The sequence below is a fragment of the Anolis carolinensis genome, chromosome 6, assembly GCF_035594765.1.
Source record: "Anolis carolinensis isolate JA03-04 chromosome 6, rAnoCar3.1.pri, whole genome shotgun sequence".
Lineage (NCBI taxonomy): Eukaryota > Metazoa > Chordata > Lepidosauria > Squamata > Dactyloidae > Anolis > Anolis carolinensis.
The window spans coordinates 109660870-109681858 of NC_085846.1; the positions used below are offsets into that span (position 1 = coordinate 109660870).

General features: G+C 39.8%; 1 protein-coding gene across 6 annotated transcripts in view; it reads right to left on the reverse strand.

Annotated features, from left to right (window-relative positions):
- The window catches only part of dpp6 (dipeptidyl peptidase like 6), a 557184-nt gene that overhangs the window by 90054 nt on the left and 446141 nt on the right, over nucleotides 1-20989 (reverse strand). For all 6 annotated transcript variants that reach the window (XM_062984637.1, XM_062984639.1, XM_062984636.1 and 3 more), the window contains exons 7-8: nucleotides 14925-15006; nucleotides 877-997 (exon numbers count right to left, since the gene is read on the reverse strand). In XM_062984637.1, the coding sequence (XP_062840707.1) occupies nucleotides 877-997; nucleotides 14925-15006 (203 nt within the window). The remainder of the gene's footprint in view (nucleotides 1-876; nucleotides 998-14924; nucleotides 15007-20989) is intronic.

The following is a 20989-nucleotide window of genomic DNA, read 5'->3' on the forward strand; positions in this document are numbered from 1 at the left end:
TACCTCTCACCAAGTTAAAACAGTGGATGTGGCTCTTAATGAGACATGCTGCATTATCACAGGCTGTCTACATCTACACCACTGGAGAAATTATACTGTTTATCCGGTACTGCACCACCTGACATCTGTTGGGAAGTAGCAGCCTGTAATGAAAAGACCAAGGCATTGACATCTCTAGCCCATCCTCTGTTTGGATATCAGCCAGCAAACCAACATCCTTAAATCAAGAAATAGCTTTCTCAGGTCTACAGACTTACTCACATAAACACCTCAGCAAGTGAGAGTCCAAAAGTGGCAGGCTAAAACTGGGAACCTCAATCAGTGGCTGATACCAGATGAAAAACTCCCCCCTGGGCACACAGATGACTGGGCCACTTGGAAGGTGCTGAACAGACTGTGTTCTGACACCATGAGATGCAGAGTCAATCTTAGGAAATGGGGCTACAAAGTGGAGTCCACGACATGCGAGAGTGGAGAAGAGCAAACCACAGACTACCTATTTCAATGCAGCCTGAGCCCTGCCACATGCACAATGGAGGACCTTCTTACAGCAACACCAGAGGCACTCGAAGTGGCCAGCTTTTAGTCAAAGAAAATTTAGTACAGTGCCAAGCTTTTAACTTTGTTTGTGGTTTTTGTATACAGTATAATGTATTTTCAATTCGCTTCTGACACGATAAATAAAAATTGGGAAATCCATAAATATTGATTTACCATTCATTCAACGAGCTTGCTCTTGCTAGAACTAACCATAGAATTTAGGAAAGCGAATCTGTGATATATTATGTTAACTATATCCTTTGGTACAGTACACAACAGGGCAAGGCCTTTGGGAATGTCCCAGACCTGGCCGTGCTTTTGACTCCTCCATCCTACCTTCATACAGCCAGTCGCTGAGCCCATTGAAAATAACCTTCTCTTTTCCAGTGGAGACCACGCGGATGGCTTGCTTCCCCACATGGGCACAGTAGTAGATGTTGTTCTCAAAGATAAATATCTGCACAGAAAAAAAAATGAAAGAAGAACCATTTTGATATTTTGATCAATATGGATGGCTTAACAGCATAACACAAACAGCTTGATAGCAAAGAGCATTCATGGGCTAATAATGGACAGTATGGAAAATTTGGGGATTATAATCCTACAAACTCCCATTCATCATAATGTTCAGGTATATATCTCATGAGTGGAGCACACTGCCTGTTAATATTGGAAGCAATGTTTTTTTGGGAAAAAACCTTGCCTTTGATATAGGCTGGATCTACACTGCCATATAATGCAATTTGAACTTTATCAAACTGCATTATATGGTTAATGTAGACCAGGCATGGGCAAACTTGGGCCCTCCAGGTGCTTTGGATTTCAACTCCCACCATTCCTAACAGCCGGTAGGCTGTTAGGAATTGTGGGAGTTGAAGTCCAAAACACCTGGAGGGCCCAAGTTTGCCAATGTCTGGTCTATATTAACCATATAATGCAGTTTGAATTGCAGTATATGGCAGTGTAGATTCATCCATTAACAACTGCATGGCAGATGAGACCACCCAATATGAGCTCCCGCCAATGGTAGATAAAAAATTGGGTTTTCTCTTGTAAAATTCTTCCAAACTATCCCTGTTTATTTATCTATGTACCACCATTCTCCTAGCATGGGGCCCAAGGAGGCTCATAACAGCAAAAAAACAAGATTAACTAAATACCTGACAATGTTAGAACACAAACATCACATTAAAACATGATTACATTTGAAAAGAGATAAAATCATTTGTAATGTTTGCCATCTTATCCACATGTTGATGTTGTCTTGCCACACCTGTCCCAGTTTTGATCTGTGAAATTTTGCATGGTATATATGAAAGTCATTTGCCCCATTCCCTAGATTTTGTTAGAAGTCCATATCCCAGAAGCCTCCAACTACCAGAGCCAACAACATCTCATAAATGTGGAAATCGTTTTTCTACAACACTAAGTTTATTAATGTTTAAAGCCAACATCGCTAGTGTTAGGACTGATGGGCAATGAAGTCCAATAATATCTGAAGGTTCATAGTTCACCCAACCATGTCTCAGAGGAATCTTTGTTACAGAGGAAAATGGGCCATGGTCTGGTTATTCTGTATAAAAGAGGACAAAAGATGAAAACTGATGAATTGTGAAAACAGAAAACAAACATAGAATCCAATGGATGATTTAACATTTTGTAACTTCACATGCTTCTTCTTCTCTGAATGAATGCTGGAGCCTAAACCAAATGCTAATCCTAAGGAGAGAAGATCCATGTAATCAACCCCAGCGTTGCAAATCAACACTTATATAAGTTCCCTTGATTCAGCCAGATTAGTCCAGTTAGAACTAGTATTGGGGTTCATCTACACTGTGAAATTAATGCAGTTTGACATCACTTTAACTGCCATGGAATCATGCGAGGTGTCATTTGGTGAGGCACTAGCACTCTTTGGCAGAGAAAGCTAAAGATCTTGCAGAACTACAACTTCTGGGATTCCAGGGCATTGAGCCATTGCTGTTAAAGTGGAGTCAAATTGCATTAATTTTACAGTGGAGATGCATGTTTAGGTCGCTGATTCCTAGTATCAACAGCAATGGAGCTATTGTTTGGATTTCTTTGTTACGACTAGAAAATAGTATTCGGTTTACAAACAGCATCTCTGAATTTTAAAACATCTCTGATTTATCCTGAAAAGCCTGTGAGTGTATGGAATAAGCAGCCTGGAAACACTGAGATTTAAAAGACAATTATGGTCCTCAGTAATTTAAAATGTGGGTTTTGTACATCTGAATGTACTCAGGATAACATTAAATCTCTGCTCCAATGTCAGTCACCAATTTCCTGCTTCATGCTTGTGAAAAGGCAGCAGTGAGAAAAGGGATTTGCTTTCTGCTCAGGTTTCAACCCAGTGCGAGTGGGCATGTATGTTTCGACCAGAGAAAATCTGGAACGGATCCCAAAGCAAGTAGAGATCCTAATTTATTTTCATCAGCTGTTTGGATGATTTAGCTTGTGGCGAAAAAGAAAATTAGAAATAATAGAGAAATAGCATTATTGTATGCTTTTCAAATCTTCGTGGAGTTAGGAAAGGCTTACAACAGAGCTGCCTTCAATTCATAACAGCTGGAAATAAACATGCTGCGACAGGTATTGAAGAATTTCCTTCTTCACTTTTTTTTTCCAAATCCTTCCTCATTTTGTGAGATATTGAAAATACAGAGTGAAACAAAGAATAGAATGAATTCAGGGAGCCAGAAGAGGGTATGTATAGCTCTTCCAGAAAGTCCACATTTTGCATACAAAAGGCAACAGAACTCTCAATGCCAGTCAATGAGGGATCTTCATGAACTTGGCCAGAAGAAATGGTTGAATCCCATTACTAGGGAAAGAGGTTGGATATAAATAAGGCGAATACAGGTTAAGCATGTCATCAGGCTTCTAAGATCCGAAAGAGTCCAAAATCCCAAATGGTTCACATAGGAGGCTGAGTTAGTGACACCTTTGCTTTCTGATGGTTCAATGTATACAAACTTTGTTTCTTGCACAAAACTGTTAAAAATAGGTGTTGTCAAAGGCTTTCATGGCTGGGATCACAGGGTTGTTGTATGTTTTCTGGGCTGTATGGTCATGTTCCAGAAGTATTCTCTCCTGACGTTTCGCCCAGGTATCTCACAACCTCTGAGGATGCCTGTCATAGATGTGGGCGAAACATCAGGAGAGAATACTTCTGGAACATGGCCATACAGCCCGGAAAACATACAACAACCCTGTTAAAAATAGGCTTTGAGTATACTAAGGTGTATTTGAAATATAAATGAATTCCATGTTTAGACTTGGGTTCCATCTCCAAGGTATTTCACTATCTACATGTTAGCAAAAAATCCAAAGCATTTCTAGTCCCAGGCATTTCAAATAAAGGAGATTCAATCTATATTGCTAATTCTAATGGGATTGCTAGGTTGCTAGTGATGTCCTAAAGTGTTTTGCATTAAGTATCAACCACAATTGCTCACAGCTTTTTCGTTCAGAAATCAAATTAGAAATCTTAGTTGAATTGTCTCATCCCAAATCGAGAAGAAATTACAACATTTTGTTACTTCAGATGTTTCTTTGAATGAATGCTGGAGCCTAAGGCAGTGGTTCTCAACCTGGGGTCCCCAGATGTTTTTGGCCTACAATTCCCAGAAATCCCAGCCAGTTTACCAGCTGTTAGGATTTCTGGAAGTTGAAGGCCAAAAACATCTGGGGACCCCAGTTTGAGAACCACTGTCCTAAGGAGAGAAGCTTCATGCAATCAACCCTGGCGTCGCAAATCAACACTTATATAAGTTCCCTTTATTCAGTCAGATTACTTGAGTTGTTGGGGTTCATCTACACCAGGCATGGGCAAACTTTGGCCCTCCAGGTGTTTTGGACTTAACAACCTCTGAGGATGCCTGCCATAGATATGGGCGAAACGTCAGGAGAGAATGCTTCTGGAACATGGCCATACAGCTCAGAATACTCATAGTAACCCAATGAAAAGATTATTCTTTCTTATCTACTTCCACAAAGGAGACATAGGACATTTAGTCTAGCAACCTAGAAAGTAGATGCAAAGCAGAATGGAGGCTATGGTAAGTTAAGAAAGTAGTAAATAAACTTCCCTCCCTATCTCGTGTCCTTTAGCTTGCCTGTGAGCCATTAGCATAGGGAAAACCTAACCAGAGAAGCAGCTACAAGGTCATAACTTGATAATATTACAAGACATACACACACATATTTAACTTTCAATCTCCATTCAGAATAAATGGATTTATATTGTGCAGGAGTCCCAAATTACCCATGACAAAGATATGATTTGTTCCTGGAAATAAGCTTCTAACATTATAACAAGCTCTGATAGTTTTGACATTAAAAAAAAGAAGACAGACGTCTCCCCAAATAGCTTTAATTCTTGGAAGTGGCCCATATTTTATATGAATTACAGGCAATATAAACTGTAAGAGACAATAATTTAATACATGCTGCATAATAGTACATTACTTCCCCTTGTTTCCTCTGTTTTCAAAGTTTATCCATCCTAAGTAGACCTTCAGTCTCAACGATGGGGCTACCAAGCTGAGGAACTGAGTTGCCCCCAAGTTTGATTAAATTCAGTGAGTTCTAGGGTGCATCCACACTGCATAATTAATGAAGTTTGGCACCACTTTAACTACCATGGTTGCATGCAATGCAATCCTGGCATCTGTAGTTTAATGAGGCACCAGCACTCTTTGGCAGAGAAGTCTAAAGACTCTGTACAATGGCAACACCCATGACTCCCTTGGTTTGAGCCATGACGGTTAAGATGCTGTCAAACTACATTAATTCTACAATGTAGATGCATCCTCAATCTGATGCACAGTAAGCATATTGGACTACAACTCCCAGAACTGCCCATTAAATGTAAAAGGGGGCAACATCTGCAAAGCAAACTACACATAAAGAAGAACAAGAAAAATCAGAGAGGCTACATTTGTCTTTCAGCATACAGCAATGCTGAGTAAAGAGCATGCATCTAGCATGCATTTTAGTACCTTTCTGCGTGAAACCAAAACTGCAATAATGCATTAGTTATACATTCTAGTATCTATCTATCTGTTTTTCGTGCAGAGGCAATGTTCTCTAAGGACCATGAATGAGCTTGCCAAATTCATTTCTTTGCTTTCCCTAACAAAAAAAGAAATCAACAAAGCTTATTCACCAGCTGAATCCAACACTTTCCATCAAGACATGGGAGACATTTTCCTCTTTCTCCAAGTAGAAGGTTATAACCTTATAAATATGATGAGGTTATGTCCTTGTACCTGGGGCTCATTCATATAGCAACATTTTAATGCTATTATTCCACTTTAATGGTCACTGTTTCATCCTGTGGAATCATTGGGTTTGCCATTTGGAGATGGGCATTTAGGTTTTTCCGCTTCAAAACATTATAACCTGTAGGACTCTAGTGGATTCTGCCATGGCACTTAAAGTGGCACAATAGCACTATAATTCCACAGTGTGAACAGGACCCTAGAGATGGGGAAAATACTCTTCATCTCCTCCCAATATCTCAAAAATGGGTTTTGGGAACCCTGTGCTAACCATGGGCTAGATTTTCCCCATTCCTAATATAGATGTTTACACACACACACACACACACACACACACACATACATACATACAAATACACACACACATACATATACACACACACACACATACATATACATACGTATATACATATATATATATATATATATATATATATATACATACACACACATTACATACACACACACACAGATTTTATATATATATATATACACACATACACACACACACACACACACACACACGACTGAGGATAAAATCTAACAATGCACATACATTTAAAACCGCCTTATGGATAAGGAGCAGAAACAAAGCTAGCCCCATTTCCTTATTATGGTGGCCATGTGTTAATCACAGAAAGGATATTGGAATTGGTGGCTCTGTTTCTGGAAACTGGCAAATGAGATTTGCAGAAATGATTTGTTGCTGCTATTTCAGGACAAGCTCTGTGCAAATCAGGTTATGTCCACACCAGTTGTTTCTCTTGTTAAATGTGCCAGACTATGGTTCAGAAAAACTAGTACAGCTCACACACTACCGTAAATGGCAATTCGATAATATTATCTTCCAGGAACTATCTAGGGAAACCAATATTCTCATTTTTCAGCTTTTACTTTCTTGAAGGCACAACTGAATCTTCCCCCTTCATCTGTGATCTTCCTGACAAAACAGTTAGAAAGTCAGGAAGAAAGCTACACCATACTCCTTTTACACATAAGGAATTTCCCATGAAAAGGATAATTCCAACATACAACCTCTTCCTTTATTTTTAAGAGGCAGAGCCTGTAATAGAGCTCCATCACTGGCCTTTGTGGAAGCATAAATCTGTTCTTTTAGACGGAAATTTGGAAACTTTTCCTTTTGGAGTACCATTCCTGGAATTCTCAGTCCAAATGGTCAGTGGCCCTGGTGCTTGGGGAATTCTGGGAACGCTAGTCTAACAAATGCATGATTCCAATGTCTGCATTTATTCCAAGAATCCCAATTGCATAGAGAGATGGTGAGTTTTCCTTCTTTGAATAAATAGCTACCTGCTGGGATTGAATATCCTGCATTGAGGAGAGCATTGGCCTTGATGGCCCATGAGGTCCCCTCCAACTTTATGGTACTATGATTCTAGGACAGTGGTTCTCAACCTGTGAGTACCCAGGTGTTTTGGCCTACAACTCCCAGAAATCCCAGACAGTTTATCAGCTATTAGGATTTCTGGAAGTTGAAGGCCAAAACATCTGGGGACCCACAAGTTGAGACCCATTGTTCTAGGGGAACCCTTCAAAAGAGTTCCATATTTCCATGACATCTCCAATCTACCTCTCAGAATCATAAGGGTTGAAAGAGACCATCCAGTTCATCCCCATTCTGCCATGCAGGAAAACACTATCAAAGCACTCCTGACAGATGACCTCCAGAGAAAGAGACTCCACTAGACTCCCTGGCAGTATATTCCACTGCCAAACAGCTCTTATTACAAGGAAGTTCTTCCTAATGTTTAGGTGGGATTTGAACCCATTGATCCATGTTCTAGTCCACAGAGCAGCAAAAAACAAGCCTGCCCCTCCTTGGTGGGACATCCTTTCATATATTTAAACATGGCTATCATGACCCTTCTCAGCCATATTTTCTCCAAGTTAAACATACCCAGCTCCCTCAGCCATTCCTCATTGGTCTTGGCTTCCAGACCTTTGACCATTTTGGTCACCCTTCTCTGGACATGTTCTAGCTTGTTGATAACCTTCTTGAATTGTGGTGCCCAGAACTGGACACAGGATTATTCTAGGTGAGGTCTGACCAAGGTGGAATAGAGTGGGATAATTTATTTCCCAGATCTCGAGACTATACTCGTATTGATGCAGTCTAGAATTACATTAGCTTTCTAAGCTTCTGCATTACACTGTTGACTCATGGTTCAGCTTGTGATCTACTAAGACTCCTAGATCCCTTTCACATGAACTGTTTTCAAGTCCACATGGTGGTATCACCCACCATGTATCTCCCTTTATTATACTTCACACTGACCTGACAAGGACTATATTGCTCTTTAGAAAACCTGAACATCCTAGTCTACCCATTGTATCTCCCCTCCTGTCTTCATATGCTTTCTTCTCAAAGGCACTTCTGCTGTAATTTTAGCCAATTAATAAAATAAACATATTGGCTTGTGGTTCCTGTGTGTGGAAGATCCGGACATACCATCTGCAACAACAGAAGGATTTCTGGCAAAGTAAGTCAGTGGTTTTGATGTCAGTGGGGTGCTGAATGTGCTCCAAGTTTCAGTCCAAAATTTCAAGGAGCAATCCAGCATATTGAGCTCTATCCTGAATGATACGTGTCACAAAATTTCAAATTTGTTCTGCAACAATTCTGAGCTGTCAAACCAAAAGACACCATTTTATACAATCACTTGCCTTGGAGCTCCAATTCTAGAATTCCCCAAGACAAAGAAAAGACATTTCATTCTGACATTTCCCATCTAAAAATATTATTGTAGCAATACTCCTTTTGAGTGATCTGAACAAATCTAAGCATTATAAATATACTCTATTGCTCATTTGTATATACTTTAAAACCAGCTTCTCAATCCTAGAAAGGGACACACTCCTCTTCAAGAACTATACCTTGAACTTTAAAACCAAACAGCTACAATAATTTCATCAATTTTAAAGAAACCTTGCAACACATTTCAAGTGCTTTAGAGAACAGAAAAGAGGTTTTTAATGTCTCCAAATAGAACTGTGGCTGGATAGAATTCTGTGCCCAGACTTCTAAAGTGGTTATTTTGCATGATAACTGCCTAGTTATATTACTTCAAGTATGTATCAGTAAATGTGGCTTTTAATATGAGCCCTGATTTTGCTTTTAAGTTCTGCATGATAGATTATCTTGTATTCTTTAACCCGATATCACTGATGCTTGTGTAGGGCACCACTGTAAATTAGATTTTCCTCATGTGAAATGATACACACTGCTTCATTGATAATATTTTATTACATTATAGAATAAGAAGAGAACACAGTTTCGTGGTTAGCATAAATAATGAAGAACTTAGGATTCATGCTAGGCAGTCGTTGGCAGAACAATCTGACAAGTTCAAGTCAAGGTTTTTAAGCTGTGGAGAAATGTGTGGTTGCTGATAGTACGCAAGCATGGGCTGGATACTCAAACAAATCAATGGCCATCTATATTCAACAATAATGATATTCTACAGTTCCCCAGTTCCACTATTATTGCCTACAGAGGAAAATACTGGAATACATTGTTCATGTGATGAGTAGGATTGGAGAAGGTAGAGGAACTGGGCATGTTCAGTTTGGTGAAGAGAAGACTGAGGTGTGACATGATTGCATTCTTTAAATTCCTCAAAGGCTGTCACAGAGACAAGCAGGTTTGTTCTCTGCTGACCCAGGGGGTATAATGGTTTTAGGGTACAGGTCCAATTGTTTTAAGTTATAGGGGCATAAATTATGTTACAGGATGGCAGAACCTGAGAAGGAGCTTCTTGACGGTAAGGTAATTTTGGCAACAATCCCCAATTACCTAGAGAGGCAGTTGAGTCTTCTTCTCTGGATGTATATGGTTCCAGTTCAAGCTATTTGGCAGACTATATCTCTACTTCTTCACATATAACATATACTGGATTATCTCTGACTTGAATGCCAAAGTTGACATAGGTCCACTGGATATAACATTGGCTTGTCTCATATGAATGGGGATTTTTCAATGTGTACAGCCCAAAGATGTGAACAGGATCCTTGCAAAAGTAAGAGCCACCACATATGTATTAGACCCTTGCCCTTCTGGACCTATTATATCAGTGGTTCTCAACCTGTAGGTGCCCAGATGTTTTGGCCTTCAACTCCCAGAAATCAGCTGTTAAACTGGCTGGGATTTCTGGGAGTTGTAGACCAAAACACCTGCGGATTCACAGGTTGAGAACCACTGTATTACACAGAAGAAGCAGATGTGGGTAAGGGAAGCAATTTGTGCATCTTTGGGGTCCCAACATGCCTGAAGGATGCTTGTGGAAAAAAAAAACATTCCCTGGCTCCTATGGTACTGGACTGGCCAGTTTTAAACATTCTGTTTTTTGATACTAGAGCATATGGTTTCTCGTGTTCAGGGATTTCTATCTGAGGCAGATTATCTAGATTCATTTCAGTTTGTTTTAGGCCTAGGTATAGAATGGAGACAACTTTGGTTGACTTGTTAGATGACCTATGTTGGGAACTGAATGGAGTGATGTGTCTTTCTTGGTTCTGCTGGAACTCTTAGTGGAATTGACCATGTTATCCATCTTGGTCAGCATGCTGACATGAGATTTGAAGGCATTGTTCTTCAATAGCTCTGTTCTTGACTGGAAGGCGATTCTCAGAGTGTGGTGCTAGGGTGTTGGTGGGTTCCTGTTTTATTACTTGGCTACTGGTTTGTAGAGACCTTTGTGGTTTTGTCTTCCCCATTAAGTGATTCAACATATACATAAAACCAATCAGAGAGGTTGAATTTTAAAGTTTTCAATGTTTAATATTTTAACTTTATAAATGGTTTCATCGCCGTTTACATTACTCTTATAGTAATATAATATACTCTTATAATATACTCTTATAATAGTTTCCATTTGTATTGCTTTTAAACATTTTGTTAGCTGCCTTGAGTCCTACACTGGGAGTAAGACAAGATATAAATGAAATAAATAAATAAATAATAGATTGATAGACAGATAGCAGATTGATTGATTGATTGATTGATGGATAGATAGATAGATATCTATATTATGATACAAATATTCAGGGTTGGGAATGAATGAGTCAAGACTTCAAGTCCTTTATTACTTTCCTGAGTGACAGATGGTCATTATGAGCCTCCTTCTCCTGTATAATTCAGCCTTCCTGACGGTTATTTTTATAGCTTATCCTTTACAAGCTAGATGGATATAACTGTTCACAATATGATACCACCATGGTTTCCTACTTTCTCCAACAAGTCCTCTAAACCAGCCCAATTATACACGGAGGGTAGAGTTTAATACTGACTCAGATGTCACTGCAAATGATAAAAGATATACGAGAATAACATCATGAAAAATTAATGGTCTGACTTTGTGAAGCTTTGCTAGAAAACAAACACACCTGCCAGGTTTACATTTATGTGTAGATCAAAAAGCCAGCTGAAGTTAAAAAAAAATGGCAACTTAAGAGCCAGCTTTGAAGTTGTTCTTCCTTTCTGTTTGGACAACATCATGAAAACAAAGTGAGATCCACAGCCCTGAGCTCAAGTCAGCAAAAAATAATGAGCAGATGAGTCAAATAACTATTGCCACTAAGCTCTTCTGTGTTTTAAAGTATTTATTGACCCACCATATGCTCTGCATGTCAATGGTCCCACTGACTGATTGATTCATTCATTTAGACTATTTTGTATTCTGTCCCTCAACCACATTATTTCCTAGAGCAGTTGACAATGATTTAGACAGTTCCTTTCTTGTTCTCAACTTTACAATATAAATTAGACACAATGCACATATGTAGAAAGGGGGATATTGGGTGCAAATTAAGTTCAGCATTTTCTGGCTGCTTTCCTCCCCACTTCCTGAGGCCACAACAATGGCAGCTCCAGCTTCCCATGCGGGGTCATGAGAGAAGCCTCCCACAGGATGGTAAAACATCCAGGCATCCCCTGGGCAAGGTCCTTGCAGACGGCCAATTCTCTCACACCAGAAGCGACTTGCAGTTTCTCAAGTTGCTCCTGACATGAAAAAAATGGCAGCTGGATCATGGGAGAAGGGTGTTCACCCTTTACTAGATCCTGGGCATAATGGAGCTATGCCGGACCAATCTCCTCCTCCTCAGAGACCACAGCATTGCAGAACATGGAAGAAGGTTCCTCAACTGATTGAGCTCTGGTATGATGGCGGTGTGGCTGGATTATCTTTCTCCCTCAGAAACCACAGTAATGGCAATTGGGACATGTTCTCCAATTAAAAAGCAACAACACTGTACAAGACCCCCTCTCTTTCCATTTTTACAGACATTCTGCCAATTTGAATAATGTGAGCAGTATTGGGACAGGCACACCAACATGATGGTGAAATGACTGAACACTGCTCCTTTTACACCTTCTCATTCAGATGCAGTGAACGCATGTATGTATGTGAGGGCACTGCCATGAAAGAGTATATCCTCTACCTATGGTTGTAGACTATTTCCTAATGTCGGTTCTGTCTACTTGGTCACAGGTTTTTTCTGCAGCAGCGGTGGAGTAACCTATAGATTACCAGATATTGCTGGACTGACAGCAAAGCCAAGGTAAGGGAATCTGCAATCCAACAATATGGAGAGCTTCATGTCTTCCCCATTCCTACTCCAAAGGATATTTGCAGAGAGGGCACTCTATGCACACAGCTATACATGAAAGAAACACATTGCAGACATGTCAAGGATTATGAAAAAGTTAGGGCAGGGCATGTTGCTAAAATACTACAGTTGTCTCCTCCATAGGTTTGTTCTTAGAGAATGAACTGTGTTTCTCACTAGGCACATCAGGAAAGGGCTGCTAACAATGTGAGTATCATCTGTATTTATTGTTTTTGAAACAATGATTGCTTTTAGTTTCTATTGATTGTGTGATTGTAACTTAATTTTGGCATGTTTCAGTATATCTGTAAATTTTGTAAGCTGCCTTGAGTTCCAGAACTTGGAGAAAGGTGAAATATAAAGAAAATGGAGGAGGAAGAGGAGGAATCATAGAATCATAGATTAATACAGCTGGGAGAGACCACATGGGTCATCTAGTCAACCCCCTGCAATGCAGGAGGAGGAAGGGACGAAGAAGGTGGAGAAGGTGGTGGACATGGGGAAGCAGCAGCAGTCCTAAGACTTTGACAGCTATGTTGAAAGCTATGAGAAATCTTCAATATCTGTGGATATTGCTTCATCCCTCGATTTCCTGAACCACTGACACCAGGGGATGGAAATTCTTGGACATGCAACTCTGTGTCAAAATTGGCTGATTCTAGTGGGTGAATTGTGACAAAACCTTGTGATGATCATGCCGAAAAAGGAAAAATTTCCAGTCCTGTATACTAGTGCAAGAAGTAAAGCAACTTCTACAGAACAAAAGGTGTAAATCCAACCGATTTGATGGTAACACCTGCTTTCCAGCGATATCACAGAGTCCTTTGCCCTCAAGCCCTAAGCTGGAAACTCCCCAAAGCAAGTACAAAGCTATATAACAGGAGTGTATAATAGAGGAGGCATTGTCTCCATCTGAATTATTGGTAGATGTGATGATGGAGAACAAGAAGAGGTTATCCTTCCCAATCCTGCCATTACAGGCAGATGAATGCATATTGATCACTCATGCAGCCTCAGCTGTAAGACTCCTCAGTGGCTCATTTCTTTTGCAGACAGCAGCAACAACAAACAAGCTTGCAAACCAACAAAAACACCAGATCATACTTGGAATCCATTTCCTTCCTCCCATTTCCTCTGTGAGCTTCTGGAGGCTGTTTCTGGTCAAGGTACAAGTGGTTTATTAGATACAGAATTGCATTATGCAGCACAGTCTTAGAAAATGATCATGCCAAACACAAAGGAACAGGGCTCATGACAAACTCAATATGCTGTACCGCCAACATCACAGAGAACCTTCAAATTGTCATTTTATGCAAACAGTATTCTCTATCCCCATCTGTCTTCCTAGCTTTCTGCACAAGAAAGAGACATCCAAACCCCACACTACTATTGCAAAATAGAAATCATGGAATGGCTTGCTTTGCTTGCAGGAATAGGATCTGTTTGGAAATTGTCCATGTTAATCCAGTGCGATCCCTGTATCTGTAGGGGCTGTTTCTGAACTTATCATGGAAGCAAGAAATCGTGAATAATAGCAAAACCTATTGAAATGAATGGCTTCTACCCCTCTCCACTGTAATCCTAATGAATTTTACCAGCAATGTCTCAGAAAGACCTCTCATGTTTTCTCGCCCTTTCAAAAACAATGTCCTGTTGAATTTTGAGGTTCTCTATATGAGATTTCAATTTGGAACTCACCAAAGCAATTTGGGCAATAACCCAAAACTCTTTGTTAAATTTTGAAGTAGCTACCACAATGTCATAATACGTTATGTGATAGGCCTCCTTTTGTTTTTAGTAAGCCCCCTCAACAAGAAATTTCCAACTTTTTCACTTGAAAGGTAATTCTGCCACTTTGATATCTTTTCTCCCAACACATGAACCAAGATTTCTTTCATGATATCCCAGTGAATTGTGGATGTTAGAGACATCTAAAAGCATACAGGCCTTCACTTTACCACAGATGTTTTGAGGATATGGAACTAGAGACAACTGTGATGTTATGTAGCAGGTCTACTCTTATTTTTGCAATACTTTCAACAATTTAAATGAACTTACAACCAAAGGTGTTATTAAAACAGCTCTGTACATTGAGTCCATGATCTCTGAAGCTAAAAGATATTTGTTTACTCAAATGTCACTTTGCTGAATTTAAACTGGACCCAAGAATACAAGATACTTCTTTACATTTTTCTCCTACAGTTACTTTCAACATTTCACAGATGAAAACCAAGACACATGTGGCCAACCAATATTACAGTCTGGGCAAAATGCCCAAAGTCAACTGCTCCGAACACAAGCGCTGACACACATTCTTCTGCCTGTTAATGTATGAGCAACAGGGGAAGGCAATATGAAATGCTATAGAATCAAAGAGTTAGAAGAGGGCCGTCCAGTTAATCACATTTGTGACTGTATCTAGGTAGCAAAATCATACTAGAGTTTTCTTACCAGCTGTTGGCCTTTTGGTCCCCATCCGGCATACTGGAGCTTTGTGTTGCTAACTTCAGGAGGGTACAAATTCTGAGGCTCTCTGTAAGAAATGAGAAAAAAATGTTGAGCCACAGAGCATTTTTTTTACATTAGCACAAGAATAACTTGAGGCTCTTTCCAGATTTTCAAAGCGCTTGTCTTTATTGACTTCCATTTGGAAAGCTATGTAGAATACAGCATGGTGTGTTGAGAGAGAGAGAGCTGGGGACATGTTTTTTCATTTTGGATTTTAAGTTTGGATTTTGCCATATCATGCCAATTGTGTTTTGTCCATTTCATCCCACTTTATAATAGTGATAATCCTTCTAAAATATTTTTATTTATTTTATCTTAATTCAAAACATTTGTTATACATCATTTGTTATATAGCAGACACATAATTGACACATAGTCATATTTCTTCTTGCCTCAAGAAAGTATTCAAAAACTGTAGAGTTCTTACCCTGGCAGTATAGATGAAACAATATTAAAAATATTTGGAAAATGTTTTAAAAAACTGTTTCCTGCAAAGAAAATGTTGTTTCCTTCATTACACAAAACAGTTGTGTGTGCATTTTGTTTAAAATAAGTCTTGAACTGCAAAGAGTTTTGTCAGTTTGAGATTATTTTTGACAAGAAACACATTTGTCAACAACTGTGGAATTCTGAACATTCCTCCCTTCTCTAGCTACCTTTCTTGAACCTAAACTGTTCGATAGTAAAATAAACATGGAGGCACAAACCAACATGCCTTTGCAAGTTAACTATATGAAGACACGGTTATTTATCATGTTGTTGTGTGCCTTTAAATTGTTTCCAACTTATGGGGACCTTAAGATGAATCTATCATTGGGGTTTCTGAGGTTCAGAAGGTATGACTTGCCCAAGGTTGCTCAATGAACTTCAATGGCTGAGTGGAGATTCAAACCCTATTCTCCAGGGCCAAAGTCCAATGCTGAAACCACTACACTACATTGCCTCTATTGATTATCATACTATCCCCTAATAGTATAATTTCCATTCTACCCTTCTCTCTAGGGCAGTGGTCCTCAATCTGGGGTCCTCAGATTTTTTTGGCCTTCAACTCCCAGAAATCCTAACAGCTGGTAAAGTGGCTGGGATTTCTGTGAGTTGTAGGCCAAAAACATCTGGGGACCCCAGATTGAGAACCATTGCTCTAGGGAGTATCTGGAGTAAGTCCACTTCATTTTATGATCACAACAACTCTACAAGTTCTTATTAAAATGATGTACATTCTCCATCTATTATTTATAATATACATTTCATTTATCTCTGATAGAAAACTCCTTTTAACGTTATTATTAGCACTTATTTTCAGTATTCCCATGGAAGACTGATGATGATAGGTGGAACTGGGCAGGTAGAAAAGCCTTATGAGTCCATTAATGCATCAACTACTACCGATAATGTTTTTCTCCATTTGTCTCCCTCTTTTCCTGTCTCTGAGAGAAAGAGAATGTGAGAGAGGAGAGAGACTAATTCACAAGGCAAAGAACTTTGGCACCTCTTCAATTTCCTTTGCATCTGATATGCAAATTAACATAGTGGAATACTATTTGTACTATCTGCTGAATACCGATCTGTCACAGCTCCTTTCCCAAAGAATCTTTTCTGTTTGCTCGTTTGAAACTTTGATTGCGTTTAAAAATAAAAACCAAGAGTGAGTGTGGCAAATAGGATTTGGGAATGGAAACTAGACAGTTCATTCAATAATCTATACCAGAACTGGGAATCCATGGGAATATATGCAGCCCTGGAGGGGTGCTGTCCAGCGTAACCTTTGAGACCTTCATACTCACAATAATGTGGCCTTCCATGATCTTTGAAGAGCCCAAAATGGTTCTTTTAAGCTCTGGAGCAAGTCCTCCTCTTATTACATTAATGAGAAGTGGGCCTGGTTTGGTCTCTTAATAAACAAAACACCCATATACACAAATCACTTCTCAGATGTATTATTTGTTCCAGACGTCTAAGTCATGGAGGCACAATGAGCCTGCAGCTCATATTAGATGGGATATGAATAGCCCACTACGAGTCATGGTATAGGCAGCAGGAGCTTTGCAGAAGCAATAGAATCAGAGTCAAAATTCCAATTTGGGAGATTTGGGCATGAAATGGTATGCCATCCCATCACTCTTTTCTTGCATGTTTAACTTGCACAATAAGAAAGCTCAGTTGGATGGATAATGAGCAATGCACTATGATGGTATTACTTACTCCAAAAAATGATAGCTGCATAGCAGCTGGTGAGTGCAATTGCTTACTAGAAGTGGAAGCACCCTCCATTTCCAGACTGTCTGACTTTAGTATCAGTTTAACATATTGAGATATAGGTAAAGCTTTTCCAGATATATAGATTAAAATTATCCCATATTTAAACAGGCATAAAAGCAGAAAGAATAAAAATACTCCCTTCCATTGCCCCTTTGCTTAAAGCACGAAGGTGCATGTTTATAAAGCTATTGTCCTCCCAACTTTGCTATATGCATGTGAAATGTGGACTGTCTACAGACGTGACACTCAACTCCTGGAACGATTCCATCAGTGTTGCCTCTGAAAAATCCTGTGAATCTCTTGGGAAGACAGGTGGACAAATGTCAGTGTTCCAGAAGAAGCAAAGACCACCAGCATTGAAGCAATGCTCCTATGCCATCAACTCTGCCGGACTGGACACATTGTACAAATGCCCGATCACCATCTCCCAAAACAGTTACTATGCTTCCAACTCAAGAATGGAAAATGGAATGTTGGTGGATGGAAAAGATTTAAAGATGGACTTAAAGTTAACCTTAAAAACTGTGGCATAGACACCGTGAACTGGGAAGTCCTGGCCCTTGAGCACTCTAAGTGGAGGTCAGCTGTGACCAGCAGTGCTGTGGAATTTGAAGAGGCATGAATGGAGGGCAAAAGGGATAAATGTGCCAAGAGGAAGGCGCATCAAACCCACCCTAACCATCTTCCATTTGAAAACTGATGTCCTCACTTTGGAAGAACATGAGGGTCAGGAATAGGGCTCCACAGTCACCTATGTGTCCACTGCCAAGACCCTACCTTTGAAGGGCCATCATACTCGGACAATGAGGGATTGCCTAAGTAAGTAAGAAAGTGAAGTAAGCTTAAAGCAGCTCTTCTTTAATTACTTGGCCCTCAAACAAAAGGGAAAGGCATCAGAGCCCTAATCCAGGTAAATTCTGCGCCCTCTCAGCATCCATTAGATACCAGTTCTATGGATCAAATCCATGAATGCTCAAGTCCCTTATCATCATCATCATCATCATTTAATAACTTATTAATCGCCCTCCATCCACGATGCTCTAGGCGATTTACAAGATAAAATTGTAAAGGATAAAAATACATACATAAAAATATTAATAAAATTAACATAGATTAAAAGCTCTAGTAAAGAGCCAGGTCTTGAGTGCGAGGGTAAATCGCACTCAATATGTTGTATCCCCATATATTTCATTATCACAATTTATGTATGTGTCCATACCTCTCATAATGGGTTGGTTTAACCTCCAGTTTGCTGATAAAACTGAATTACTGTGTCGTGAAATTATGCATGTTTGGAAAGTTCTGTTTGAATGTTTCAGCTTGTCATCTCAGCTAAGCTAGGACATTGTTTGCAGAGCAAGGAAATGGACAAGCTCTCTTTCCTTCCTCATTAGGTTTTTAAAGTAGGCACAGCAGGTATCATCGCCCAGGTTTAAAAACATTCTTGTAAGCAAACTTGTTTTCTATTTAACAGAAATGTGACAATGAAAAAGGCCAAGACAGTCCCATCATCTTTCTAAACAAACAGGCTGTGCCATGTTCAGACCTCTAACTAAGACTTTGGAGAATGAACTTGGCACGGAGGAGCCACAATCCCAATTATGAACAATCATCCAGAACATGTCCTGTCAGTTCCTCTTGATGCATCATCTTTCACAAAAACAAGCATCTATTACAAGCAGAACCTATTGCAGAAACCTGCTTTGATAACTGATAAGGGATGATGTAAGACGGCCTTCTTCCAACAATATCCCTTTGTTCCTGCCATAGTTTTGCCACAGATAGAAAGCCAAGGAGATTTTTCTTTGCTTTTCAGGACTCCCTGTAATCTATTTTTAAAGCTGAGGAAAAATAACAATGTCAGCTATTGATCTTCTCCTGATTAGATGATGCAAGTCTACAAAGCCTTTCTAGTTTATTTCCAAAGTCTACAGTGACTTCGCAAACAACTGCAGGTGAAAAAGAAATTTCATTTTTGAGAGTTTTGCTGGGGAATTCAGGAAGGCATGCTTTTTTTGCAGCAATGGCATTTGCCACAGGTAGGGGTGGTTTACTGGTCTCATTCTGAAGTCAAGCAGTATCTTTTGCACATTGGTTGGTTGTGCAAGCTGGAAAACCTGGTGGGAGAAAAACATTTGTAGCAGAATTGAGGAATGATGGTTGATGGATATAGACATCCCATTTGTCTCTGGTGAACTGGAGTGCAGAAATATCATTTTATAACAACTGTAAAAACCTGACACTCCTATTTGAACAGGTTGACAGTAATGGTTTTGCCACACCACTTCCAATAACTGGAAAAAGTCTGTTCTCTGCTTGAGTTGTTAAAGCACTCCTTTTTGCCTCCTCCTTCCAACATTGCCACTTTCTCCTTTCTATTGGGTCTGTGAATGCCATGGAGCAGGTTATTTTTCTTTTTGTCACTCCTTGACTTCACAAACCTAGGGTACATGAAAGAAGGCTGCACAACACTTTCATAGGATTTATCTACATGATAGAATTGTAGCAATTTGATATTACAGTTGACCATATTTATGATTTTGACTTTTGCAAATTTGATTAATAAATTCTCTATAGGACCCTCTAGGTCAGCATTTCTCATCCTGGGGGTTGGGACCCCTGGAGGAGGGGTCGTGAGGGAGTGTCAGAGGGGTCGCTAAAGACGATCAGAAAACAAATATTTCTGATGGTCCTAGGAACTCCTTTAGCAGAGAATCCTGAATATCTCTTCACTTGTCTTTCCTTTTTGGAAACAGATGGCAAATCCTCCCACCAGGAGCCTAATTTGCCCAATTCTATCATTGGTGGGGTTCAGGGGATCTTTGATTGTAGGTGAACTATAAATCCTAGCAACTACAACTCCCACGAGTCAAGGTCCACCTGTCGCACCTCAGGATAGCTTCACCTTGCTGAACACACCAGGCTGTACACAGGTTGAAGACTTTTGTAGTTTATTAGGAAATAGGAAATAAATAGTTCTTAAAAAGCAAAAGTAAAGATCCAAAAGGTTTTTGCAAAACCAAGGCTATACAGATTAATCCAAGAAAACCTTAGGCATAAAACTCGGTTCCATTAATACATGACATAGTCCCATGAACTTGATTACAGGATAATCCAAGAAAGCAAGAGCTGCTTCTAACTCAAACGAGACGCTGCTTTGACAAAAATTCCTCTCTCAGCAGACTGTTTTAATAGCATAACATGAAGGCATTCCTTTGCCCTTTGATCTCTCTCTTATTTGCTATTCTAAGACTTCTGCGAACCCTCCTAAATTCCAAGCGGCTGGCCCGGTCCAGAGATGCTGTATCGTCAAGGCCAAACTGCTCGTTAGTGTTATCAGGCTGGGAGCTGCTCTCCCTTCCTGCTTCTTGCACCTGGGAAACATCCGCATCAACAACACCATTTCCTCCTGTGGAAAAGCCTCCCTGTTTCCCATCTTCCACAGAAGGAACACCCTGCACCTGAATCCCATAATTCCCATCATCTTGAAACTCATCCTGGACCTGAATCCCCTCATCCTGAACCTGTATCCCAAAATCCTCATCAGAGTCACTCTGAGGCTGAGTCACAACACCACAAGTGTTCACATTTGGGCATATTGAGCATTCATGCCAAGTTTGGTCCAGATCCATCATTGTTTGAGTCCATAGTGCTCTCTGGATGTAGTAGCATTATGAAGTAGCAACAAAAATAATTTTATGGTTGGGGGTCCCCACAACATGAGGAACTGTATTAAGGGGTCACGGCAT